The sequence below is a fragment of the Podarcis liolepis genome (genome assembly GCF_965112155.1).
Source record: "Podarcis liolepis genome assembly, chromosome: 8".
Lineage (NCBI taxonomy): Eukaryota > Metazoa > Chordata > Lepidosauria > Squamata > Lacertidae > Podarcis > Podarcis liolepis.
In genome coordinates, this window is record NC_139560.1 from 89,374,918 (window position 1) to 89,401,909 (window position 26,992).

Below are 26,992 nucleotides of genomic sequence, written 5' to 3' on the forward strand. Positions count from 1 at the left end.
GAGAGGGTAAGGCAGCACACATGGAGTTATAGAGTATCACCTTCTTAACAGCCCTGTAAGGTTGTAATTAAGTAGGTCCCTTGATTAGTCAAGAGAAATAGGTAACCTACATTAAGTATATTCAAATTAACATGTGTCAAGATACATTAGCATTTTATTGGTTATTCTGTTAAAGTGATTGAAATTCAAAAGTCAGCTTTTGTTCTTACAGAGCCTTGACTTTTTTGTAACCTCATTGCTATAAACCTTTCCAAAAGCATTAAGGTGTCCATTGACTTCTTTATTGTTTTTCTGCAGCCCATGGGTTTGGGATGGAGGAGGATGTTGACCTTGGTCCTATTACTCATGTGTCAGTCACACTAGATGGGATTCCGGAGGTGATGGAGGTTCACCAAATCCAAGATGCATTTGCTGAATCACCAAGCACTCGAGCACTTGAGCAACCAAAAAAGAGAAAAGGTAAGAAATGTGATTATGTGCTAAACATTCTCCTACAAATGGAATAAGTAGGTGCATGTTTATAATATCCATTGAACAATTGGAAAAATAATCCAAATTAGCATAGTGGCTCATCAGTAAAGCAGAATGATCACATCTCTTAGCTAAGTAGATGTCAGCTTGCCAGCTGCACACGTTGCTGCACTTAGCAGAAAGACACTCCCAGCAGCCAGCCATAAATTCCTTTCTTTATTTTCTTCAGACAAGATTACCTGCCGAATAAACGACGCGTTGCTCTAACTACTTTCTCTTTTCCCTCTCCCTCGTGACCAACAGAGCCAACGGCTCAGCCCCTTCTGTTTTCCCCTGTGACGTGGATCCCCTTCTCTCTGAAGCACCCCTTCCTCCCCAGACTCACTATCCTCTTCTCTGTCTTCTGAGGAGGACTCAGTACTGGTCAGTGGGGATCGTTCCCTGTATCCTCTAATTCTTTCTTCCCTCGCTGCCTGCAGTTCCCTGACAGTAGATGTGTTTGATGCTGTTTTATATTTCAATTAAGGTATGTACAAGAAGAAACATTTGATTATTTTAAGATAATAATAATAATAATATATTTTTATTTATACCCCGCCCTCCCCAGCCAAGACCGGGCTCAGGGCGGCTAACAACCAATAATAAAAACAAGTTGATTAAAATACAATTTAAAAGATTAAGATACAACATTAAAACAATTAGGGAGCAATCTCATCATAGGAGGAGAAAGGAAAAAGAAAAACGGGGAGGGAATCAAACTGATTCTGAGCCAAAGGCCAGGTGGAACAACTCTGTCTTACAGGCCCTGCGGAAAGAGATCAGATCCCGCAGGGCCCTGGTCTCATGAGGCAGAGCATTCCACCAGGCCGGAGCCAGTGTTGAGAAGGCCCTGGCTCTGGTTGAGGCTAGTCTAACTTCCTTAGGGCCCGGGACCCTAGGGTGTTGCTATTTATGGACCCTGAGGCTCTCCGTGGGGCATACTGGGAGAGGCGGTCCCGTAGGTACGAGGGTCCTAGGCTGTGAAGGGCTTTAAAAGTCAAAACCAAAAATCTGACCCTGTACTCCACCGGGAGCCAATGCAGCTGGAAAAGCACTGGGTGAATATGCTCCCATGGCAGAGACCCCGTGAGGAGCCTTGCTGCAGCATTCTGTATTATTATTATTATTATTATTATTATTATTATTATTATTATTATTATTCTAAGATAGAGACACCATGAACTGAACTGTTTAAATTCAGTACCTACCTACTCTGATTCTTGGGTATTTTCAGAGTAGAAGCTATAGGTTAGCAGCATGTTCAGCCTACTTCAATTCTGCAATGCTAAAACTGATTTAAAATGCAGATGGATTGGCAAACAAAATTATTTGAATATGCAGAATTAGTAAGAATGACAAACAAAATTAGACATCAAAAAGAAACAAAGTTTATTGAAGAATGGAGTAAATTTGTGAAGTACATTGAAAGTAACTGTAACAAATTAAAAACTACAGTAGGCCTAACATAAAACTTGTTATGCGTAAATCACAGATTTAGAAACTGCAGGAGAAGAAAAGATGTAAGAAAACCGTAACAGGATAGGAGGGAGGTCAAGACGTGTGTTAACGTTGTGTAAATAAGTGGATGATACTTAAAATTGATTAATAAGAGTGTTGTTGTTTTTTGTCTGTTTATTTTTCCTTTGTTGTATGCTTTTTGTTTTTTTGTGGAAATTTCAATAAAAAGCAAATTTAAAAAAAATTTGCAGAGACCTCTGGAAACTCCTTCCTGGTGATTGAACTCCACACAGGTGGCACAAATATTGAAAGTACATCATTTAATTGGGGAGGCCATGACTCCATGGTAGAGCAGTTGCTTTCCTTGCAAAGGTTCTGAGTTTTAATCCACAGCATCTCCAGGTAGGACAGGGAAAGCATGGAAAGCCATTGGCATTCAGTGTAGACCAGTGCTGAGCCAGTTGGACCAGAGGTCGGATTCGGCTTATGGCTCCTTTCTGTGTTATTTGTGCTGGTGTGAAGCCTATGTGTTTAGGCACCTCTCAGCTGATGCCTATGCCTAAACAGCATGCCATCTGTGTGAAAGCCCATCACAGGGAGGTGCTTCTTCCTTTTTAAAAGTACATCCCAGTTACAAGGCAAGCAAAGTGTAAGGAAAGCAGTGTGGCTGCATAAGGAGCTTACAGATGAGCTGAGAGTTAAGAAGGGCATGTATAAGAAATGGAAGAAAGGGAAAATCACAAAGGAGTATACACGAGTAGCCTACAGTTGCAGGGGGAAAGTCAGGCTGACTAAAGCTCAGAATGAGCTCAGGCTTGCAAGAGAGGTTAAAAATAATAAAAAAAGTTTATTTGGCTATGACTGAAGTAAGAGGAAGAACAAGCAAGTGGCAGGTCCTCTGCTTGGGGAACACAGAGAAATGCTATAGGGTGACAGAGAAAAGGCGGAACTCCTCAACACCTACTTTACCTCTGTCTTCACCCAAAAGGAAAGTGATGCCCAACCTGGTGATAACAGAATAAATAATGTAAGGAGGGAGCTGTAGCCCAATATAGGAAAAGAGGAAGTAAGGGAACACCAGGCTACTTTAAATGAATTCAGATCTCCAGGGTCTGATGAGCTGCATCCAAGGGAGCTTACGGATGTAATTTCAGAGTCTTTGTCTAGGATCTTTGAGAATTCTTAGAAAACAGGTGAGGTCCCTACAGACTGGAGGTGGGCAAATGCTGTCCCCAGGTAACTACCAACCAGTGAGCTTGACATCAGTACCAGGAAAGGTCCTAGAACAGATAATTCAACAGTCGGTCTGTGAGCATTTAGAAGAGGATGCTGTGATTAATAAGACCCAGCATGGGTTTCTCAAAAATAAGTCATGACACACCAATCTGATTTTTTTTTTAATGGAATTACAAACTTGGTGGATGAGGGAAATGCTGTGGACATAGTATATCTTGATTTCAGTCAGGCCTTTGACAAAGAAAAAATAAAGACTTTCTTGAGGTTATTGTTAGGTGGATTTGTAGCTGGTTGACTGACCGAACTCAAAGAGTACTCATTAATGGTTCCTTGTCATCCTGGGAAAAAGTGACAAGTGGGGTACCGCAGGGTTCTGTCCTGGGCCCTTTGTTGGTCAATGTCTTTATAAATGACTTGGATGAAGGAATTGAGGGGATGCTCATCAAATTTGCAGATGACACCAATTTGGGAGGGGTAGCTAATGCCTCAGAAGAAAGAATCAGAATTCAAAATGACTGGAGAACTGGGTGCAAGCTAACAAAATGAATTTCAGTGGAGACAAACGTAAGGTTCTGCACTTAGGCAGGAAGAACCAGATGCACATATATAGGATGGGGGACAACTGGCTTACATGTGAAAAGGGTCTTGGTGGACCACAAGCTTAACAGGAGTGAACAGTGTGATGCAGCAGCAAAAAAGAGCTAATGCTATTCTTGGCTGCATCAACAGAAGTCTAGCGTCCAGATCAAGGGAAGTAATAGTACCACTCTATTCTAACTTGGTCAGACCGCACTTGGAATACTGTGTCCAATTTTGGGCACCACATTTTAAGAAGGATGTTGACAAGCTGGAAGGTGAGCAGAGGAGGGCAACCAAGATGATCAAGGGTCTGGAAACCAAGCCTTATGAGGAGTGCTTGAAGGAAGCTGGGTATGTTTAGCCTGGAAAAGAGATGACCAAGAGGAGATATGATAGCCATCTTCAAATATCTCAAAGGCCGTCACGTGGAGGGTGGAACAAACTTGTTTTCTCCTGCTCTGAAGGGTAGGACTCAAACCACTGGCTTCAAGTTGCAAGAAAGGAGATTCCAACTAACATTCGAAAAAACTTTCTGACAGTAAGAGCTGTTCAGCAGTGGAACAGACTCCCACTAGAGGTGATGGATTCTCCTTCCTTGGAGGTTTTTAAGCAGAGTGGCCATCTCTCATGGATGCTTGAGCTGAGATTCCTGCATTGCAGGGGGTGGGACTAGATGACCCTTGGGGTCCCTTCCAGCTCTAAGATTCTGTGATTCTTAGTCTCCAACATGGCATGAGCCATAATGATGGGTCGATTCAACTAACAAGTTGCATCAGTGGAAGCCCTGCATAAGTCCTTTCTGTTGTTACCCAATGGAGTTTCTCCCCTTGCTCTGCACAGAACTGTGTGCAAGCCGAAATGCTTGTGCTGACAGAATTACCACCTTAGTGTGACGTTGAATTCCTCCCATGTATATGTTTAGATATACATATAATATAAATTGATAAAGACGATTATACAATAATCACATGGTCAAGTTGTTTAATAAACCACATGACATGTGCTCGTTTTGTACAGTCACATGAACCTCTTTGCTTCCATTTCACTTCTCCCTTCAGGCAAGTGAGGAAATCAGATCAGGAAGTCACAGTTGACATAGCTTCCTGTTACATGTGTACCGGGAACCATGATTAATGACTTCCAGACCAGCCAAGATTGTGTTGTGCAAATGTGGCCAATGTGTAATAATGCTTAGCATTCATATCAGAAATGGGGCGGGGGGCCAAGTACCTCCTTGTTTACATGAGATGGGAACTGGGGACATATTGGCACATTACCATGCTGACCATGCGGGGAATTGGTCAGTCGCCCTTGGTGGGGTTGCGCTACCACTGAAGGCAGCCTGAGGATGCTTCCAGATCCATCTTCATCCTTGGAGGCCCAGGCAGCCTCAGTGTCTAGAAGCATCTTTTTGAACTGTGACTGGAACGGTGGCTTGAACCATTCTGGACCACGAGAGCTTGACCACGGTAGTTCAGGCACTGGTGACTTCAAGATTGGATTGCTTCAACGGACTCTGTGGAGCTGCGCTTACGCTCTGACCCAGAAACCGCACTTAGTGCAGAGTGCTGCTGCATGGTTGCTAACAGGAGTGAGGCCTTGTCAGCATAGAGCATCTCTGTTCCAGGATCTGCCCTGGTTACTGATTTTGTTTCCAGGCCAAGCTTAATGGCTTGGAACGTCTTTACTTTTTTTACTTTACTTTACTTTATGCTTACCTCATATGCCCCCACTCATCTGCTTCAACCAGCAGAACTGGAGCTGTTACAGAGCCACAAATTACTTGCTTCACGTTTGTAATAAAATGATCTTTTAGTGCGGCAGTACCTGCACTTTGGAACTCCCTGCCTCTTGACATCAGGCAGGCCCCTTCACTGCACTTTTCTTGGTGCCAGCTAAAAGCTTTTTTTAATGCAAGCCTATCTAGATATGTGGAGTGTTTACATGTGTTTTAATCTGGTTTTAGGCTTATCATTGATTTTAATTATTTTAAATAATGTTCTTAATAGTTGTTTTTAACTGTTTTTACTGATTTGATTGTTTTACTCTTTTTGTAAACTGCTGTAGATATTGATGTTTTACTCTTTTACTGTTAATTTTAATTCACTTGTTTTTAACTTTTTATTTGTAATTTTAATATTTTTGTAAGCCATTTACAGTTTTTATTTAAAATCAGTTGATGCGATAAATTAAAAATAAATAAAATATTGATTCTTAGATGCCTATTTAGCTCATTGCTAAATGGGATAAATATAAATTATCAGAATTTAACTAGCAAAGGCTTATTGCTAAGTTTTGGATAAATTATTTGGAGATCCATATTTGGGAAGCTATTTGTCCCACAAAATAAGTACTGTAAAATAATTGACTTGGACTCCAGTGGGGTGCTGGGTCCTTGAACTGATGTGGTCTTATCTAGCAGTTTGGTTGTTTTAAATCTGATGTGCCGTGGGTTCGATATTCAGTGAAAGCATTGGTTGCCCTATGTCTGTTTTATAGTTTCAGTGTGAAAGTTCATACAACAGTCATTCTATTTCAGGGAAGAAACCCAAAGCTCCGCGACCAGAATCTCCTACTCTGACTCCAAACATATCAGTGAAAAAGAAAAGCAAAGATGGGAAGGGTAAGCATCGGCAACGTGATCCGACGCCTGTCGATAGAGCTGAGTATAGAACATTCTGGATAATTGGGAGTCAAGCACAACTACGACTTCAGCAGGGCTGCTTCATTCTGATCATAGGGTTTAAGAGGCAACGAGAGGTGTTTCTTGTTTCATCTGAAGTGAATTTGCCATCTACAGTGATAACAGTAAAGAAGATAATTGGGAAATTGCCCTTGCCTCATTCCATGGCAAGTGCTGCTTTTTTGTACTACAGGAGTACACAGGTACCCACTGCTGGTACTTTCTGATACTAAGCCACACTGTAGTTTTAAGTTGTTGTTATTAATTAAGCTTACATACTGCCCTCCATCCGAGAATCACAGGGAGGTTTACAGTATAAAGGTGGCTTTTCCAGGGTGTGTGTGTGTGTGTGTGTGTGTGTCTGTCTGTCTGTCTGACAGACAATGGACTCTGCTCTGTGCCTGTCAGATAATACTAGTCTAAGTGAAGAATAGCAACACTATGAACTATGAACAAGTCCTGTAATGCTTGTGAGCTCCTTACGATATAGACTGATTTGATCCCATGTAAAATTCTCTACATAGTGCTACTTGTGTGGAGACTCTGGGCATTATTGAACTTGATGATAGAGAATCTGCAAATGTTATAGCCTTGACATGCTCACTCAGAACCAAAGTATAATAGTTGGATTCAAATACTTTTGCTTTTTGACAATATGTTGAAAATGATCAACATAAAGTTGGAACAAAATTGGACAGCTTTGTAGTCCAAGAGCCCGTTGAAATAGGTTTCTGCAAAGATAAGGGAATCCTCATTCTGCATAGGTGGCCCTGTGCCCTCTTGAGGCAACCCCAAATATCTAAGGAAGTCAATCCTAAATGTTGGGGGGGGGGTGCAGTCAAAGGGACTTATTTCTCTATTGGTGGTTTTGCGGCATCATCAAACCTTTTTTGGAGTGCTGACTTCAAAGAAATGAGCACTACTTGGACTTAGGACCCCACCCACTCAAGATTATCCGAATGATGACCTCTTAGCATTGGCAGCTGCCCGTATGGAGATAGCCAGGTGCTGGGAAACTGACGATGGGCTTCACAGCGACTCTTGGTGTCCCAGAGTAAATGGCATTGGGTGTCAAAGCAGCAAGGGACAAATACAATCCCTGTTCCTTTTATAACTTTTGGCAAGTGTTTACTGAATAGAGAATTCATACAGATTGTGGCAGGAATCTACCCAGCACTCATGGGAAAATGTGGCATGATATTTAGAGTAATCAGATGAAACTTTGTTACTTAGCATGACAAAAGTCTGTCATTCTATTGGGTAAACAAACAAACCATTGTGTTGCAAAATGTGACTGCAATATTGAAAGCAACACAATGGCCAGAAACACTTACAGTATAGAAAACTTTATGGAATAATGCAAAACATGAAAACTATCAAACTGAAGTCTCTGAAAGTCCTTGAATAATTTCACGGTGCCAGACTTTACCCAGCGGAAATCAAGTTTGTATAATCAGCAAATGTCCAATTCTGATGTCCAACTCTGAACTCTGCTGAACAGTGTTTCCGGATAGTAACTACTGTTTCGTTCAGTTCTTCATCAGCCAATTAGTTCAACAAACTCTTGTAAGTACAAAGATATGTAATTTCTTCATTATCTGAAAATAAAATATACAGACGATGACCTGCACATACATAACAATAACTTCTAACAGCGTGGAAATTATAAACTGTAACATAAAAATGTTACATACCCAATCTTTTTTTGAATTGATATAATATACATGAGAATGAAAAATACTCTGGAACAGTGCTCATACGATTATGTAGTCACTGTTACTAACATCATTTTTTGAAAAATATATTTAGCCAGCCCCAGGTGATACTGATAACAAGGAGACTGAGCTTAAAGCCACAGTACAAAGAAACAGCAAGGATACAGATAATCAAATAAAACATTTGAGGTCTAATTCCGAGTTAAGTCCCCCTGGATGAATGGATTTAAACATAAAAATAAAACGGGTTTCTTGCTGCCGTAACTGACATTCATAATCTTTTCTGATACCCTTTGTCCCCTGATTCACCCATAAAACTGTAAATAATAAATCCGTATCTGAATGGTTGTGGGAAACAAAATGTTCTACCAGAGGTGCCTCCATATTGGCGTTACATATGCGTGAACGATGTTCCCCAATCCAAACCCCAACTGCTCGAAGTGGTGGAGCCTATATACAATAGATTACAAGGACATCGAATAAGGTAGACAACTGCTCTGGCCTGACATGTACTATAAATTGACAAATAGCAAAGCTGAAATTAGTTTTCTCATCATAAATTTCTTTAATCTGTAAAGAAAAAGGGCAGGATAAACATCTGCTACATTTGTGGTGACCAGTGGGCCCAGAACTACTGATGGTATGTTATAATTCTTTCGGAATTCATATCCGTGTGTACTAACATTTCCTTAATTGATTTGGTCCGCCTCAGGCCAATCAAAGGAAATTCATTACAACCTGGTACATTCCAGAGTACATGCCAATGTTTGCACAGAATTCTAATGATCTAATGAGTGGTATATTATAATGAACCCATAATGCGATTTTGAGACAGAGAGGTGGCTGTGGGACTATGGAAGAAAAGAAGGGTCCCAAAATCCAGGATAATTTATTTGAAGTTATTGTTATGTATGTGCAGGTCATCGTTTGTATATTTTATTTTCAGTTAATTAAGAAATTACACATCTTTGTACTTACAAGTGTCATTTTATTGGGACAAGTTATTTGTTGTTTACTGCGGTAACAATTGTTTTCTCAAAATGTGTCTTTCTGAAATTCTTTTTATTCATTTATTTTAGGAAACACAATTTACCTTTGGGAGTTCTTGCTAGCTCTGCTTCAGGACAAAGCCACTTGTCCGAAGTACATAAAATGGACTCAGAGGGAAAAGGGCATTTTTAAGCTTGTGGATTCCAAGGCCGTGTCGAGGTTGTGGGGAAAGCACAAAAACAAACCCGATATGAATTATGAAACAATGGGCAGGGCTCTCAGGTAGGTAAACTTAAGATCATGACAGAATATACTCAGCACAGAATGTATAGCATAAGGGGGAGAGCATCCTAAGCTAAAACAATGTTAAGCACTAATACTAGTAAATATTATATTCAGATATACAGAAATACTTTGTGCGGAGCTCACCCCGCTCTCCAAAACAACAACCACACTCCCAACCTAATGAGGATAGAGTCTGATCAGTGAGCCTGCCATGCTGACTGTTGGGAGGGAAAAGATTGAAAATAATATTAACATTCTAGAAATATTAATACTGTGGTTGAATCAAGACTAGCTAGCGCTGGACTAGTAAGATGGCTCACAATCTTCCTCTCTTAGCATGGATACCGGCTGTTAAATGAATCATGACCATCTCAGGCCCACAACTGCATTTTTGTTTGCAGTGTGGCTTCATAAGCTCAGGTGGATCCTGTTCTGAACTTTGAGCGGAATGTCCTTGGTTGCATGAAGACCTTTCATAATATGGAGAGTGATCTGTTGGGAGAAAGTACTTGAGTATTCAAAGCTCAGCAAGAACAGAAACAGCAGGAAATGAATTGTGTTCATTCTTTTAAAAGTGCATATTGCTGCATTAATCTGTTGTTAGTGTTAAAACAGTATTTTAGGTAGAGTTTCTCCAACTTTAAATACATCGTACCTTGGTCGATGAACACCTTGCGACTCAAACGTTTTGGCTCCTGAACGCCGCGAACCTGGAAGTGAGTGTTCCGGTTCGTGTACGTTCTTTGGAACCCGAACGTCCAACACAGCTTCTGCGGCTTCTGATTCAGTGCAGGAAGCTCCTGTAGCCAATCAGAAGCCATGCCTTGGGTTTTCGAACGTTTTCGAAAGTCGAATGGACTTCTGGAACAGATTCCGTTCAACAACCAAGGTACAACTCTATTCCTTTGTGTAATCTTTGGTGTGTTTTCCTACTTCAAATAGATATTATTACCAAAGAGGCATTCTGGCCAAAGTAGAAGGACAACGTTTGGTGTATCAGTTTAAGGAAATGCCAAAAGACCTGGTTTACATAGATGATGAAGATCCAAGTTTGAGTACAGATTCCCCTGATTCATCTTTACAATCAGCACCTGTTGGTAATAGAAACCAAATGGGCAGGTCTAAAACATCTTCAAACATGGCACAAAAAGGAACATCTGCTGCTGTTTTAAAGACTCCAGTCAACTCCAAGTCTGCCAGGCTTAAGCAGCCCATTGAAAATTTTCAACAGCAGCTGCCCACCGTGACATCAGAAGTGTTGAGGACGGTGCAGCCTAGTCAGCCAGTCCATCCAACTCAGCTTTATCGGACAGTTCATTTAATGCACCCCGTGCAACCCATTCCAGAAGGACACACAGCTGTGAGCAGTAACATGCTGGAGGAGAACATAAGGTAAGAATGTCCGAACAGGGCACCTGGGGCTGCTGGGGGCAGCTAGCTTTAACAACAACAACAACAATCATAACACCCCGCTTCCCCCCCCAGACAGGACTCAAGGCAGCTTACAGATAAGAACAAGAATCACTAAACACATGGAAAAAACAATTAAAAAACAATTAAGAGAACTAAAAATATATACATATATAAAATATGTTTAAAACATACAAATAAATAGAGTACCTAAACTGTTAACCAGAAACCATTTTGAGTTTGGTCAACAAGTCACTTAAGCAAAACCTTGGGTTACCTTGACTTTGTGAAGATGTCAGCTCCCAGAGAGAAGCTCCCAGTCTCTTTGCTCCCTGCTGCCACCAAGCAGCTCCTGCTAAGCAGGTCCACAACAGCACAAGGCTTTGAACTTTGAAAGTCTGTTCCAAGCCCTAAAACAGACAGACATGTACCTTCATTCCTCCACACTGTGCAATGACATATACCTTCTGGGTGGCTCACAAAAAATTAAAGGAATAAAATACAATACTAAATATGATGATACAAATGATAAAAGTTATTATTGAAGGATGAATAAATACAGCAATTAAGAACATGCATATAAAATAAATCACAAACCCTGATTTGAGAAGCCTATAATTTTAAAAAGATGGAAGGGTGCTACATTGACAGGATGCCACCACCACAAAGGCCTTCTTCCTAGGAGCCACCCATCTCACTTCATTTGCCAAGGGCACTTGAAGCACGGGCTCCTCTGATGAGGATGTTAAGGATCAGAGAAAATATATTTTTTTAAAAAGTAACTTGGCCTTTAAAGTTGTTAAGAGCTTTAAAAGTATGCAAGCATCACTTTAAATTGAGCCCAGAAACTTAACTGGGATCCAGTGCAGCTGGCAGAGCTGGGATGTAATGTGGCCAAAATAATCTTGGGAGCATATTCTGGACCAACGACAATTTTCAGTGCTTTTTAAAAGTTGGCTCCATGTCTAACCCATTGCAAAAGTCTAAATGGGTGGTTAGAAGGCCAGATAGGACTGCATTTGGCTTGTCATGCATAGACCAGGACACTAGGAAGATGTGAAAATAAGATACCTAAAAGTGGAGGGCAAATTTGCACTTCTCTCTCAAATGGTTAATGTATATCCAAGGCACCCAGAAATTTAGAATTTGGCACATATGTAGTCCAGAACCCAGTGGCTACAAGAAAAAGTTTGAAAATTAGTCATTGTTCCATCAAAACTATAATATTGGGGTTATGGTGCTCACCTCACAACAAAAAACAAGTTGCACTGAATAACTGAAACATTGGCTTGGGAATTCTGTTCCTCCTCCAAACTTGGGGGTGGGGACAATTCCAATCAAAGCCCAAAACACAGGCTGTTGCTTTCAGATGCAAACTTTTATTTACTTATTTTCACACAGACTTCACTGCTGGTCAGTGGGCATTAGAGATAAAAATCTGTGAATATGGTTAGTGCACAACAGCCGGTTTTGAGGGGCCTCACAATGCCTAGAAGTGCCATGCTTGGTGTTGTGGTTTTGTTGGGCTGGGCTGGGCTTGCCTCCAGAGTGCTTCACAGCCGACACAAGCAGGGAGGACTGAAGTACAAGGCAATGGGATGAGAGGGGAGCAGTATTGGAGGGTGGCATGGAACAAAATGGAATACAGTCGTACCTTGGTTTTTGAACAGAATGCATTCCGGAAGTCCATTCGACATCTGAAACATTCAGAAACCAAGGCGTGGCTTCTGATTGGCTGCAGGGGCATCCTGCAGCCAATCGGAAGCTGCGCCGGACGTTCAGCTTCTGAAAGAACGTTTGAAAACCGGAACACTTACTTCCGGGTTTCAGTCGTCCGGGAGCTGAAATGTATGAGTACCAAGGGGTAGAAGGAGGGAGAGAAATACAGAAGACACTCCCTATTTTGAGGGTTATTTTTAAATTCCTCCTTACAGAACACAAACACATCCAGGCACACAGACTTTGCTATTTCTTGAGTCCTTTGTGCAAAACAAAGGAACTGTTAGTTATTGAAGCTGGGGAGGATTTTTCATGGGGGGTATTTTAAGAAGATAAACAGTCATGCCGAAGTGTTTCCCTACTTTTTTGCTGCTGTTTTATTTAAAGTGTCTTTTGTAGCCTTTGAAAAATGGAATCAATTAGCCATTCCAAAAAGAAAGCATCAAAAATATGCCTCTCTGCATTTTTTTTGCATTTGCCTTTTTTGCCAGGGGGATATTTTAAACATCCACCCTCACTTGTATTTGCAGAAAGTAACTTCTAGGGTAAGAAGTGTGAATAGAGGATTCTGGGTCTTTTTCAGCTTTGTGATGGCATGGGAAAAGTCTTACAATGCGGCCATTTTTCAGCCAGAAGAGCAATAACCCTACTCTCTAAATTTGCTCTCTGTTTGAATATCAGCTGACACCAGCCACTCCCTGCTTCTCAGCTTATCTTCAGGCTTATGCCGTGCAGAAATGAAAAAGGCCTTCATTGGAATTCACCAGTGTCTGATGCCCATTGGGAGCAGCAGGGTGGAGACAGCGAGGCCAAGAATTGGCAGGCAGAGTCCTCTGCTCCTGGCTTTGTCCCTGTCCTCCTTCTCCCTGCTAAGTTCTGCAAGGGCAAAACTGAGATGGAGGAGGAGGAGGTACAGGCAGAACTCTCTGGGCTCATTTTGATACTGAACAGATTTGGGGAAAGTTACGGTGGTCAACTGAGTTACTTCTATTTTGGATGAACAAGTAGATTTTATTTCTAAATTGTGTTCACAAAGTTTCAAGATATTTTGTATGTTAATACTTTAGCTTTGTGTCAGGCTTTAGTTTTAATGTGTGAAGAGCCTTGTCCTCTTCATTTGTCATATTCCTCACAACTATTCTAGTTTTCTCCTCATCCTCAACATCGTTTGCTTTAGGCTGAGAGTTTGGTGCTTTCCAGTGAGTCCTCATTAGGGATTTAGCATTGGCTTTCCAGGCTGAAGGCAAGTTCATTGTCATGTGGCTTTCAAACAGAACAATAATACAAATGCATTAGAAGTAGGGGGGGAAATGTAATTATTTTTGCCTCTCTTAACAGGACTATCCAAGCCCCAAGCCAAGTTCCGGTTGTTGTGTCTCCAGGGAATCACCAGCAGCTGCATACAGTAACACTCCAGACAGTGCCTCTAACCACAGTGATAGCCAGCGCAGATCCAACATCCACCACAACACCCCAAAAGTTTATTCTACAAGCCATCCCAACTTCACAGCCCATGACTGTGCTTAAAGAGAACATTATGCTGCAGTCTCCCAAGCCAGTCTCTCCTCCTTCATCCATTGTCTTCAGTCCTGCTCAGGTTCACCAAGTTCTCACCAGCAACGTGCAGACCATTTGCAATGGAACAGTCAACATGGCTTCTTCTCCATCCTTCAGCACTGCTACCCCGGTGGTAACTTTTACGCCCAGCAATTCACACGTTGTTGCTCAGCCGTCCAACACTGTGATCACTTCCGTCATTAAAGCTCCAGAAACGAAACCAACTGTTATACAAGGAATGATAAAATCAGAGGCAGAGGATAACACAGTGGAAGAATGCAAACACTCAGAGCAAGGCTTCCAACAGCAGCCTTTGATGGTGGTGGTATCCAACTCCAATGGATTTCCCTCTTCTGTGCAAATTAAGCAAGAAAGTGAACAGTTGGAGCAAAGTTCATACAAGTAAAGGTTTTTTGTGTGTGATGGGACTTCATCAGCTGTTTATGTATCATTTGATTCCAAAGCAGGCATTACAAAGCTACTTTAATTTCTGAAATTAATTTAGAAGTAATACGATACACTTAATTTCAGTGTTTTGTTTGCTAAATGATATAAAATATTAATGTTTAAAAATGCAAGCTTGAAGGAATATGGCATTTATCATTTTTAGATCACTGTCCAAAAAAATCTTAATTTCATACACTTCATGTGTTGTCTATCTTGCTATCTTGCATAATAATATAACCATTGCTGTAATCAGTGCTTGAAAATAATAAATTTCTACAAATATGTTTTCACCCATCTATGTGATTCTTTTAGCAAATTCCAAAGATTTGTTTAATGCCAGTGAATTAAAATACTTTTGTTTTTATATGGACAGAAAACAAGCGGACAGTTGGAAATATCCTTGTTTCTATTGTGTTTTGCAGCAACTATTTCGTTGTGCAAAATGAAATACACCTCCCGTTCCAAGAAGATACTAATTTACAATATGCTTGTTTTCATAATGCGGATATATTGGGTATTCCCTGTTCACCAAAACTGAAGTTATCATTACAGGTGCAATTATTTTCAGACCACTTCAACATTCAAGCTTTAAAAAATGCGTTTCCCATTATTTTGTAGGAAGGTGAAAAAAGAATTGTATGATTTATGAAAGTATTTTGAGATTAAAATGTTTCTATAGAACTACAGTTTTCTATTGTAAATATGTAATTTAATTTCTCAAAGACTTTTTCAAAATTTTGTTTCCATAGAGCAATATTTTATAGATACAAATAAGATTATCTTTAGAGCTCTAAAGTTATATGTATTCAGATATTACAGAGTGGATTTGTATTTAAAAAAAATTTAAATTGTGGAACCCTTCTGAACCTTTTTTGTCTTTTGTATTTTAATTGGTTTATTATGAAAATAAATCAAGTACAACATGTTTATATGTTTTTGTTTGTGAATCTAGGAGTCTGGAAGAGATAAATTTGGCATACATTACCATGTAGAACAGTTCAGGATAAAACAGTCTTGGTAAATAAATTCAAATACAGTACAGCAAATAATGAAGTGTCTTCACCAATATGACCATCAAATGCACTCAGCATAAAAATATTTTTTAATCCCCCAATATTGGTAGGTCGCATCCAACGCTTCACAGGTGACCTGCTCATGCAACAGGACTTCTCACTCCTCTCCAAAATATTCCAGTATTGTGTGCACACTGTTGACTGACGACTCTTCTGCACTGTCATCCACTCCTACTTATCCCCACATTGCAGTGATTTATGTGGCAGAAGCAACAAAGTATACAATTGTATACATTTAAGCTGGTACCCCTTGCATCTCCTGGCAATTTGGCTCCATATAGCTGCCAATGGATGATAACTCTTCATCTGTCTAATGGGCTCTAGTTTGCAGAAGCTTATGCCATGATGAGTTGGGTAAGTGTTTTAAGATAGCACAAGAACATGTAATACATCAAAACAAGTGATTATTGTATAAAGGGCTGATGGGTGAAATAAAGCTTAACTATTCTCCTCTCCCTAGTCATTTTATATGACAGGCTGGCAGGTGCATGCCCTCCAACATTTTCGTCCCCCAAAATGGGACGTTAGGAGGGGCACACCTTCCTCTCCAGCTGTCTGGTGCTCATCAGCTCTGTTGACTCGCTCCATTCCAGGATCCAAACACAAGCCAGGATTGGCTTCTGTGATCTGGAATGTCCCACTTAAAATGGGACACTTGCAGGATATGCAAGTGCACCCCACCACCCTTACAACAACAACAACAACAAATACTAAAAAATGAAACGAAAGGAAGCAGGAGTAGGGCTCTTTCTAGCTCCCCACCCTCAAGGATATTTTTTTTAAATGTATATATTTAAAAGTACAGCCAATCTGCATGCAACTCACTGGAGGCTTCTGCAAAAACAATCATTTTAAAAGGGAAAGAAGCAGAAAGAATCTGTTATTGGCAGATATAATGGAGCTAAAACAAAAACATGGGAGAACGGATGTTTTATGAGACAGGAAAAAATGCCAGAACTTCAAGCTCCAGAGGTGTATAAGGGAGCCATTGGAGCACCTCACAATCGCCTAACGTTGCCTCCCATAGGTTCAGGTCTTCAAGGCAGGGACTTCAGCCAGGAGATAGAAGCAAACCAGCAGCCATTAGGCTTTGCAATACCACTTCAAACTACCACATAGAAGCAGAGAGAAGCCCCAAACAATGGTTACATCCATATTCCCAAAATACATTTCCAGAAGCATCATCAAGACATCATAGATATGTCCCAGAAAAATGTGTGGTCTCAGGTAGAACCTGAGATCCAGGCATGCCCGAGTCACTCAAAGTCTTTCACACATACTCCATCACAGTACAAATAATAATAATAATAATAATAATAATAATAGTAATAATAGTAATAATAATATAATAATAATTTATTATTTGTACCCCGCCCATCTGGCTGGGTTTCCCCAGCCACTCTGGGCGGCTTCCATAGAAACAAAAAATACAGTAAATATCACAGATTAAAAGCTTCCCTGAACAGGGCTGCCTTAAGATGTCTTCTAAATGTCAGGAATGTCAGGTAGTTATTTATCGCTTTGACATCTGATGGGAGGGCGTTCCACAGGGCGGGCGCCACTACCGAGAAGGCCCTCTGCCTGGTTCCCTGTAGCCTCACTTCTCGCAATGAGGGAACCGCCAGAAGGCCCTCGGCGCAGTATTTCGTTTCCAGATCCCTGTGTCAAGTCAGATACACCCCTTTGTGTCTCTGGGCTTCTTCCCACTATGGGGCAGGTAGGCATGCCTTATGTCTGACACGCCCATGACTCCTTGGGAAGGCCCTGGGCTCTCTCGCCGCTCCCCTGGGTCCTAAATGCCCCGGGAACGGAGGAGATGGAGGCAGCGAGGGGATTTCTTCGGAATTCCTAGTTTCCCCCTTGGGCCACCAGCCAAGTGCGGCAGCTGGGCACGTGCCGGTCTCGCGCCCTCCTCCCAATTTCCCGGTACGGAAAATTTCTACAGCTAGGCGAGATTTCAGCCAAATAGATATGATGCTTTGCCTGAGAAAGCCTCGAAATGATTAGCTCATAAAGTGAAGCCCCGTCAATTTAGAACCAGAACCAGACGAGGGTCGGGAGCTTCAGGAGAGAAGCCACGTTTACACGACGGGGAAGATCTCGCCGCCCTTCCCGCCCACGCGGCTCAGGGACGCGCCTCCTCTTCCGCCCCCCCCCCCCCGCGGGGGAAGCGGCGCGCCCGGCTCGCGCCCTCTGACGCTCAGGCCGAGCGGCGAGCGTCTTTCCTAAGCGCGCGCGAGGGCGCTCGCTGATGGCGTCACCGTGACGCCCCGCCCCTCCCCTCGCCGTAAGGAAAACCGAACCAAACTCTTGGCGCTCTCGAAGTTTCCGTGGCGTCGCCAAGATGGCGGAGTCGGCGGGGCCGGGCGTGTTGCGGTGAGCGGCCTGGTCCCCCCCCCGGCTCCCCTCGGGGTCCCCTGTCTGCCTGTCTGTCTGTCTGTCCGCCTCTGACTCTGAGCCTCTTTCCCCTCAGGCTGCCGGACGGAGACGTCGAAGGAGACCCCGCCGGAGCCGCGCAGGTGAGCGCCGCCAGCCGGGGGGGGGGGAGGCCGGGCGAGAGCAGGGAGGCTGCCGCGCTTCTTCCTCCGCCCGTCTCCCATCTCGGCTCACCCGCCAGCTCCTCAGGCGGCCTTTCAGGACCTCCCCTCCCCTGGGACCCGCGTCTCTCGGGGGGCTTCTGAGGAGCATCTTCAGCTGCTCGAAATTGCCCTCCCTAAAGTCCAGAGTCTGTGTCCGACTGGGCTCAGCTTTCCCTTGCCTCTGTATGGTCACTCCCTCGCGAGTTTCCACTGCATCAATCAGTTCCTTCCTGTTGGTGAGGACCAGGTCCAAGATAGATGATCCCCTTGCTGGTTCTTCCACCTTCTGGGAAATGAAATTGACAATGAGGCAATGGAGGAATTTGTTGGAAGTTTCCCATGACTACTGATCTTTCTCCTTTTTGAATGTTTGGTCATCTGCCCTAGGAAGGAGTCATCCATGTCTTCAGTTTGGCTTGGAGGTCTTTAGCAGACCCCCACAGTAAGGTCACTGTTGTTTCTCTCTCTTACAATTTGTACCATAAACTCTCAATTTGCTTTTCATGCTTCAGGTCATGGATTTCTTCAAGAGTGTAGACTATCTTTACATATGACGCTGCTACTCCTCCCTTTTTGGTCTATTCCAGATTGATTGATTTATTCCAAATTGATTGATGTATTAAGCCCATATGTTTATATTGGAACTTATCCAAAATCCTGGATGACAGCCCCCAATGCTTTTATGTTGTTGTTGTTGTTTAGTCGTTGAGTCGTGTCCGACTCTTTGTGACCCCCTGGACCAGAGCACGCCAGGCACTCCTGTCTTCCACTGCCTCCTGCAGTTTGGTCAAACTCATGCTGGTAGCTTTGAGGGACCCCACAGTCAAAGGTCATGGAGCTGGCACTCCACAACACAAAATCCTAATATTACTTGCTGGTAGTGACCTCATAGGAGGTAGTGACCTAGGAGTGCAACTACTGTAATACAGTACAGTGGTACCTCAGGTTAAGAACTTAACTTGTTCTGGAGCTCCGTTCTTAACCTGAAACTGTTCTTAACCTGAGGCACCCCTTTAGCTAATGGGGTGCCGCGCTGCCACCACGCAATTTCTGTTCTCATCCTGAGGCAAAGTTCTTAACCCGAGGTACTATTTCTGGGTTAGCGGAGTCTGTAACCTGAAGCGTGGTGCCACTGTACTTCCAATTCCCACCCCCTTGAGCAGCTTCAGAAGAGCATTATATTAAATGACAGTTATTCTAATAACCCATTAAACTAATAATCTTATTTTAGTATAGGCAACTCCTGTTTTAGGCATGTCCAAACGACATATGATTGCACACATGTGCAAGGCACTAAACCTGGTAGTAGCCCCAAAATATACTAAAGATACCATGAAAACTACTCCCACTGTTACAATGAGTTTTTGGAAGTAACCTCTCCCCCCAAAAGCATTTTAAAGAATGAGATCATAAATATCAAGGGAGGAACTCAACACTGCTTGCCAGATGAAACAACCTGCTTTCTTCTCCTCCTGTGTGCAGTTCTGGGGGTTCTCCCAATACTCTAGAGTGGATTTGAGGGATGGAGAGAGGCAGGGAAAGCCCTCTTGCAGGAACAGGAGCCCTTGCGCTGACTTCTGCCTTTGTGCCGAGTTAGTGCAATCTGGCCCCAAGACTCTGCCAAATTCCATGTTACAATTCTCTGAGGGGTAATAGTTTATTATTATTTTCCAGTGTCACTAAAATCCAGGCAAAACCCAACATATTAGAATCATGTTGCTCCATTTATCATCTACTACATTTATTATCAGGTGGCGCTGTGGGTTAAACCACTGAGCCTACGACTTGCCGATCAGAAGGTCGGTGGTTCGAATCCCAGCGACGGGGTGAGCTCCTGTTGCTCCGTCCCTGCTCCTGCCTGCCTAGCAGTTCGAAAGCACGTCAAAGTGCAAGTAGATAAATAGGTACCGCTCCGGTGGGAAGGTAAACAGCGTTTCCGTGCGCTGCTCTGGTTCTCCAGAAGCGGCTTAGTCATGCTGGCCACATGACCCGGAAGCTGTACGCCGGCTTCCTCGGCCAATAAAGTGAGATGAGCGCTGCAACCCCAGAGTCGGCCACGACTGGACCTATTGGTCAGGGGTCCCTTTACCTTTTACATTTATTATCCACCATCCAACTTGCCTAATAAGGTGACAGTTGGGAAGTTAATACCTCACTATTCCCCAAATAGCAACAGTTATAACCCAAACTTTTCTTATAGCCATACATAGCCACAAAAATATGTATGAAGACTATATCGCCCACATGTCCAACATCAAGCACTTGATAACTTACATCTTTTCAAAAGCACCTAGTATATCTGAAGACTGCAAAGTTCCACCCACATTTTTGGCATCAAGTTCTCAGTTATATTTTTTGAAACCCCACATTTGTTTGTGGATTTTAATTGTGCTTTTGCTGCTATTTTATTTGTACTCGACTTGGAGAGCTTTTTGATTATGTCCTTTATAACTGCAAAAGATGTACGATACAAAAGATCAGGCACGTCCAACTTCAAATAGGCTGTGATCTACTACCCAGGATCATAAACTGGCAGTGATCTACCCATTGTCATTGAAGGGACGAGGAGTGTGTGCAGGGTGCGTGTGTGGAAAGAGGTGGCTAAGGAGGGGGGAGTTTAAGAAAGGGAGGCTCACACAAGCTCCAGCCTCACACAAATCTCAGTCCCCCCTGCCCCCTCGCAACATGAATGATACAGTCAACTAAGTTGCCTGCAATAGATGAATCAGCTTACAGTGGTACCCCGCAAAACGAACGCCTCGCAAGACGGAAAACCCGCTAGACGAAAGGGTTTTCCGTTTTGGAGGCGCTTCGCAAAACGAATTTCCCTATGGGCTTGCTTCGCAAGACGAAAGCCCATAGGGAAATCTCTGGGGACCTCTTTTAAATGCTAGCGGTGGGGAGCAAAGCCTTTCCCCCTTCTCCGGCCTTCAGAAGAGGTCCAGGAAGGCTGGCGGGGGCCGAAAGGCTTTGCTCCCCAGCGCCAGCATTTTAAAAGCAGTCCGGGATAGCAGGGAAGCGCTTCCCGCTATCCCGGACGGCTTTTGAAAGCAGGAGAGATCCGCGAAGCCTGGGCGCGCTGATGTCAGCGCGCGCAGGCTTCGGCATGCCGGCAACTCTCCGCCAGCAGCGGCAGCGCTGCCGCTGCTTGCGGAGAGGTCCGCGAAGCCTTGGCCGGACAGCTTTTGAAGGCAGGCGGGGGGGAGCAAAGACTTCCGCCCCCGCCAGCCTTCAGAAGAGGTCCAGGACCTCTTCTGAAGGCTGGCGGGGGGCAAAAGTCTTTGTCCCCCCTGCCTGCCTTCCCAGGGGCTTTTAAATCGCCCCGGACAGCGGAGAAGTCCTCCGCTGTCCCGGGGCGATTTTAAAATGCCGCCCGCCAGCATTTTAAGATCGCCCCGGACAGCGGAGAAGCCCTCCGCTGTCCCGGGTTTTTTTAAAATGCTGGGGGTCGGAAGAAAAGCCCTTGTTCCCCCCCCCCCCAGCCTTCAGAAGAGGTCGGGGGACAGACTGTCTTGGTTCTGTCTTGGGCCCGGTCTTATTCAACATCTTTATCAACGACTTGGATGATGGACTCAAGGGCATCCTGATCAAATTTGCAGATGACACCAAACTGGGAGGGGTGGCTAACACCCCAGAGGACAGGATCACACTTCAAAACGACCTTGACAGATTAGAGAACTGGGCAAAAGCAAACAAGATGAATTTTAACAGGGAGAAATGTAAAGTATTGCACTTGGGCAAAAAAAATGAGAGGCACAAATACAAGATGGGTGACACCTGGCTTGAGAGCAGTACATGTGAAAAGGATCTAGGAGTCTTGGTTGACCACAAACTTGACATGAGCCAACAGTGTGACGCGGCAGCTAAAAAAGCCAATGCAATTCTGGGCTGCATCAATAGGAGTATAGCATCTAGATCAAGGGAAGTAATAGTGCCACTGTATTCTGCTCTGGTCAGACCACACCTGGAGTACTGTGTCCAGTTCTGGGCACCACAATTCAAGAAGGACACTGACAAACTGGAACGTGTCCAGAGGAGGGCAACCAAAATGGTCAAAGGCCTGGAAACGATGCCTTATGAGGAACGGCTAAGGGAGCTGGGCATGTTTAGCCTGGAGAAGAGGAGGTTAAGGGGTGATATGATAGCCATGTTCAAATATATAAAAGGATGTCACATAGAGGAGGGAGAAAGGTTGTTTTCTGCTGCTCCAGAGAAGCGGACACGGAGCAATGGATCCAAACTACAAGAAAGAAGATTCCACCTAAACATTAGGAAGAACTTCCTGACAGTAAGAGCTGTTCGACAGTGGAATTTGCTGCCAAGGAGTGTGGTGGAGTCTCCTACTTTGGAGGTCTTTAAGCAGAGGCTTGACAACCATATGTCAGGAGTGCTCTGATGGTGTTTCCTGCTTGGCAGGGGGTTGGACTCGATGGCCCTTGTGGTCTCTTCCAACTCTATGATTCTATGATTCTATGATTCTATGAAGTCGGTTTCCCTAGGAACGCATTAATTGATTTTCAATGCATTCCTATGGGAAACCGTGCATCGCAAGACGAAAAACTCGCAAGAAGAAAAAACTTGCGGAACGAATTAATTTCGTCTTGCGAGGCACCACTGTATAAGAGTTTTCTTTTCCCCCACATTCTTCCTCCATCTGTCTCTTATCTTTGAATATTATTTCCACCTTCTTTTGTTCCTGTCTCTTATTCTTGACACTCAAAGGATTGCATTATACTCTAGATAGCAATCCTTTCTGAGAATTGTAGTTTCCCAGCATTATCTCAAGTTTAGTTTGTGACCTATGTGATACTGTTAGTCCTTGCAGATTTATTTAAGCTTTTTATTAGCCAAAACTCATATATAGGTTTCTAGATCCTTTGCTGTCACTGCAACTAATTCTCACATCTTTCAGTCCCCTCACAAATTTTGTATGTTCCTCTAGTTTTCTAGAAAATGATGTCACAGTATATTATCATTATGTTTCAGTGGAAAAATGACATTGCCAGAGAAATTCTGTGGGCCATTACTAACCTAAACTTAATCCATTTTCTCACTAGCACTCATTGAATGGCATTAGAATGCACCATCCTACTATCTCCTAAACATTATTTTAATGATGTTTAAATTCCTGATTGTTCCAGAGTCCATTGTGTTGGTTGTACCCTTGTATCATAGCAGTTTATAGAGCTGCTCACAGCCTCCCAACATCTGGGGGGCTTTAAATGTTACCCTAGGACTTTTCTAATTGAAACAAACTTGTCTGCCATTATGTACTTAAGAATTCTAGGCAAAAATTGTGTTCCTAAACTTTTTTAATGCTAACTTTAAATGCTCCTTTTGCCATTTCTACTTGAACAAAATTCCCTGGCTTCACTGCAGTGCTAAAAAATCAGTTTCCCAATTATTTTTAGCTGTTCCATAGATGCATTTTTTGTGAGAAACAATGTTTCCATGTGCTCTGGCACTTGTCATGGCCCTCCATGCACCAGAAGTGGTTTAGTCATGCTGGTCACATGACCCTGTTTGTGGACAAACGTCGACTCCCTTAGCCTGAAAAGTAAGATGAGCACCGCAACCCCACAGTCACCTTGGTGGGGTCCAGGCATCCTTTACCATTTACCTGTGAGAGATGAATCAAAATTGAGCTTGAGAATAAAAATTGATTTGATTCTCAGCAAATTCTTGTTATTAAACCTGCACTATTCAAGATAATGGGAAAACAGGGAACACTTAGGAAGATTATTATTTTATTTATTAATTAAATTTGTATATCACCCTTCATCTGAAATACTGCTGTGGAACAGGAAGGAAAGGTAAGAAGTTTGTAACTGAAAGAATATATTGGTGGTATAAATATGAAATTGGAAACTGCTAAATATGTGATAAAATGAAATTTAGATTGGAAGGTGTCGAGGAAGTCTTATAGCAATGTACAGTGGTACCTCGGGTTACATACGCTTCAGGTTGCATACGCTTCAGGTTACAGACTCCACTAACCCAGAAATAGTACCTCGGGTTAAGAACTTTGCTTCAGGATGAGAACAGAAATTGTGCTCCGGCGGCGGCAGCAGCGGGAGGCCCCATTAACTAAAGTGGTGCTTCAGGTTAAGAAGAGTTTCAGGTTAAAAACAGACCTCCGGAATGAATTAAGTTCTCATATATATATATATATATATATATATATATGTTTTCGTAGATTTTCACGGGTACAGGAATGCAGGTTTTGGTGTCCTCGGGTGTCTTCCCGTGTAAAAGTTGGGGTGTCTAGGCGACGTTTCGACGAGGTCTCACTCGTCATCTTCAGGCTGGTGCTTTCGGCTTCTTGTTACTGGAACAGAGCTCTGTTCCAGTAACAAGAAGCCGAAAGCACCAGCCTGAAGATGACGAGTGAGACCTCGTCGAAACGTCGCCTAGACACCCCAACTTTTACACGGGAAGACACCCGAGGACACCAAAACCTGCATATATATATATATATATATATATATATATGATTTTTATTAATTTTCCAATAAAAACAAATTTATAACATCATTAAACATCAAAAACTCATCACACATCTTTTTTTCTTTTAGACTTCCATCAACATGTCTGATAATTTTCTGTAATTATCACAAATCTTCACATTTCTTAATTTATATTTCACTATATATATCTTCATTGACTATGCAAAAGCCTTTGACTGTGTCGACCACAGCAAACTATGGCAAGTTCTTAAAGAAATGGGAGTGCCTGATCACCTCATCTGTCTCCTGAGAAATCTCTATGTGGGACAAGAAGCTACAGTTAGAACTGGATATGGAACAACTGATTGGTTCAAAATTGGGAAAGGAGCAAGAGAAGGCTGTATATTGTCTCCCTGCTTATTTAACTAATATGCAGAATTCATCATGCGAAAGGCTGGGCTGGATGAATCCCAAGACGGAATTAAGATTGCGGGAAGAAATATCAACAACCTCAGATATGCAGATGACACAACCTTGATGGCAGAAAGTGAGGAGGAATTAAAGAACCTTTTAATGAGGGTGAAAGAGGAGAGCGCAAAATATGGTCTGGAGCTCAACATCAAAAAAACGAAGATCATGGCCACTGGTCCCATCACCTCCTGGCAAATAGAAGGGGAAGAAATTGAGGCAGCAAGAGATTTTACTTTCTTGGGCTCCATGATCACTGCAGATGGTGACAGCAGTCACGAAATTAAAAGATGCCTGCTCTTTGGGAGAAAGGCGATGGCAAACCTAGACAACATCTTAAAAAGCAGAGACATCACCTTGTCAACAAAGGTCTGTATAGTAAAAGCCATAGTTTTCCCAGTAGTGATGTATGGAAGTGAGAGCTGGACCATAAAGAAGGCTGATCGCCGAAGAATTGATGCTTTTGAATTATGGTGCTGGAGGAGATTCTTGAGAGTCCCATGGACTGCAAGAAGATCAAACGTATCCATTCTTAAGGAAATCAGCCCTGAGTTCTCACTGGGAGGACAGATCCTGAAGCTGAGGCTCCAATACTTTGGCCACCTCATGAGAAGAGAAGACTCCCTGGAAAAGACCCTGATGTTGGGAAAGATTGAGGGCACAAGGAGGAGGGGACGACAGAGGACGAGATGGTTGGACACTGTTCTCGAAGCTACAAACATGAGTCTGCAGTAGGCAGTGGAAGACAGGAGTGCCTGGCGTGCTCTGGTCCAGGGGTCACGAAGACTCAGACACGACTAAATGACTAAACAACAACATATCTTATCTTACCATGTTGTTTAAACAATATTTCTACCAAACCTTCTTACAGAGCTTCTTGAAAACTTACAAATGTTGTATCATTATCACAAATATTTTTAATATACAGTGGTGCCTCGCAAGACGAAATTAATTCGTTCCGCAAGTCTCTTCGTCTTGCGAGTTTTTCGTCTTGCGATGCACGGTTTCCCATAGGAATGCATTGAAAATCAATTAATGCGTTCCTAGGGAAACCGTCTTCTGAAGGCTGGGTGGGGGGACAAGGGCTTTTCTTCCCACCCCCAGCATTTTAAAAAACCCCGGGACAGCGGAGGACTTCTCCGCTGTCCGGGCGATCTTAAAATGCTGGCGGGCGGCATTTTAAAATCACCCCGGGACAGCGGAGGACTTCTCCGCTGTCCGGGGCGATTTAAAAGCCCCTGGGAAGGCAGGCAGGGGGGACAAAGACTTTTGCCCCCCGCCTGCCTTCAGAAGAGGTCCTGGACCTCTTCTGAAGGCGGGCGGGGGGCGAAAGTCTTTGCTCCCCCCGCCTGCCTTCAAAAGCCCTCCGGGACAGGCAGGCAGGGGGGAGCAAAGACTTTCGCCCCCCGCCCGCCTTCAGAAGAGGTCCTGGACCTCTTCTGAAGGCGGGCGGGGGGCGAAAGTCTTTGCTCCCCCCCGCTTGCCTTCAAAAGCCCTCCGGGACAGCGGAGAAACGCGCTGTGTTTCTCCGCTCTCCTGGGAAGGCAGGCAGGGGGGAACAAAGACTTTCGCCCCCCGCCCGCCTTCAGAAGGTGTTCCCTCCCCGCCGCCCGGCTTCGGAGCATCGTTCCGAAGCCCGGCGGCGGCGGGAGGAGGCGTTCCCGCCCCACCGCCCGGCTTCGGAGGAGGTCCGAGGACAGTGGGGAAGACGCGCTGCGCTTCCCCGCTGTCCCGGAGATTTCCCTATGGGCTGTCGTCTTGCGAAGCAAGCCCATAGGGTAATTCGTCTTGCGAAGCGCCTCCAAAACGGAAAACCCTTTCGTCTAGCGGGTTTTCC

The 26,992-nt window shown here is 43.5% G+C and overlaps 3 protein-coding genes across 8 annotated transcripts in view; all 3 read left to right on the forward strand.

Moving 5' to 3' along the window:
- Window positions 1-15,516, forward strand: part of ELF1 (E74 like ETS transcription factor 1) — a 67,228-nt gene extending 51,712 nt beyond the window's left edge. For all 6 annotated transcript variants that reach the window (XM_083519386.1, XM_083519384.1, XM_083519389.1 and 3 more), the window contains 5 exons: window positions 298-459; window positions 6,323-6,406; window positions 9,261-9,453; window positions 10,399-10,848; window positions 13,924-15,516. In XM_083519386.1, coding sequence (XP_083375512.1) covers window positions 298-459; window positions 6,323-6,406; window positions 9,261-9,453; window positions 10,399-10,848; window positions 13,924-14,548 — 1,514 coding nt within the window. In that variant the 3' untranslated portion in view covers window positions 14,549-15,516. The remainder of the gene's footprint in view (window positions 1-297; window positions 460-6,322; window positions 6,407-9,260; window positions 9,454-10,398; window positions 10,849-13,923) is intronic.
- The window catches only part of LOC310713831 (uncharacterized protein), a gene marked incomplete at its 3' end in the record, with an annotated part of 476,441 nt that overhangs the window by 24,612 nt on the left and 424,837 nt on the right, over window positions 1-26,992 (forward strand). The gene's annotated exons all lie outside the window — the stretch shown is intronic.
- The window catches only part of SUGT1 (SGT1 homolog, MIS12 kinetochore complex assembly cochaperone), a 41,290-nt gene continuing 32,131 nt past the window's right edge, over window positions 17,834-26,992 (forward strand). The window contains exons 1-2 of the mRNA XM_083519629.1: window positions 17,834-18,038; window positions 18,136-18,181. Coding sequence (XP_083375755.1) covers window positions 18,007-18,038; window positions 18,136-18,181 — 78 coding nt within the window. The 5' untranslated portion in view covers window positions 17,834-18,006. The remainder of the gene's footprint in view (window positions 18,039-18,135; window positions 18,182-26,992) is intronic.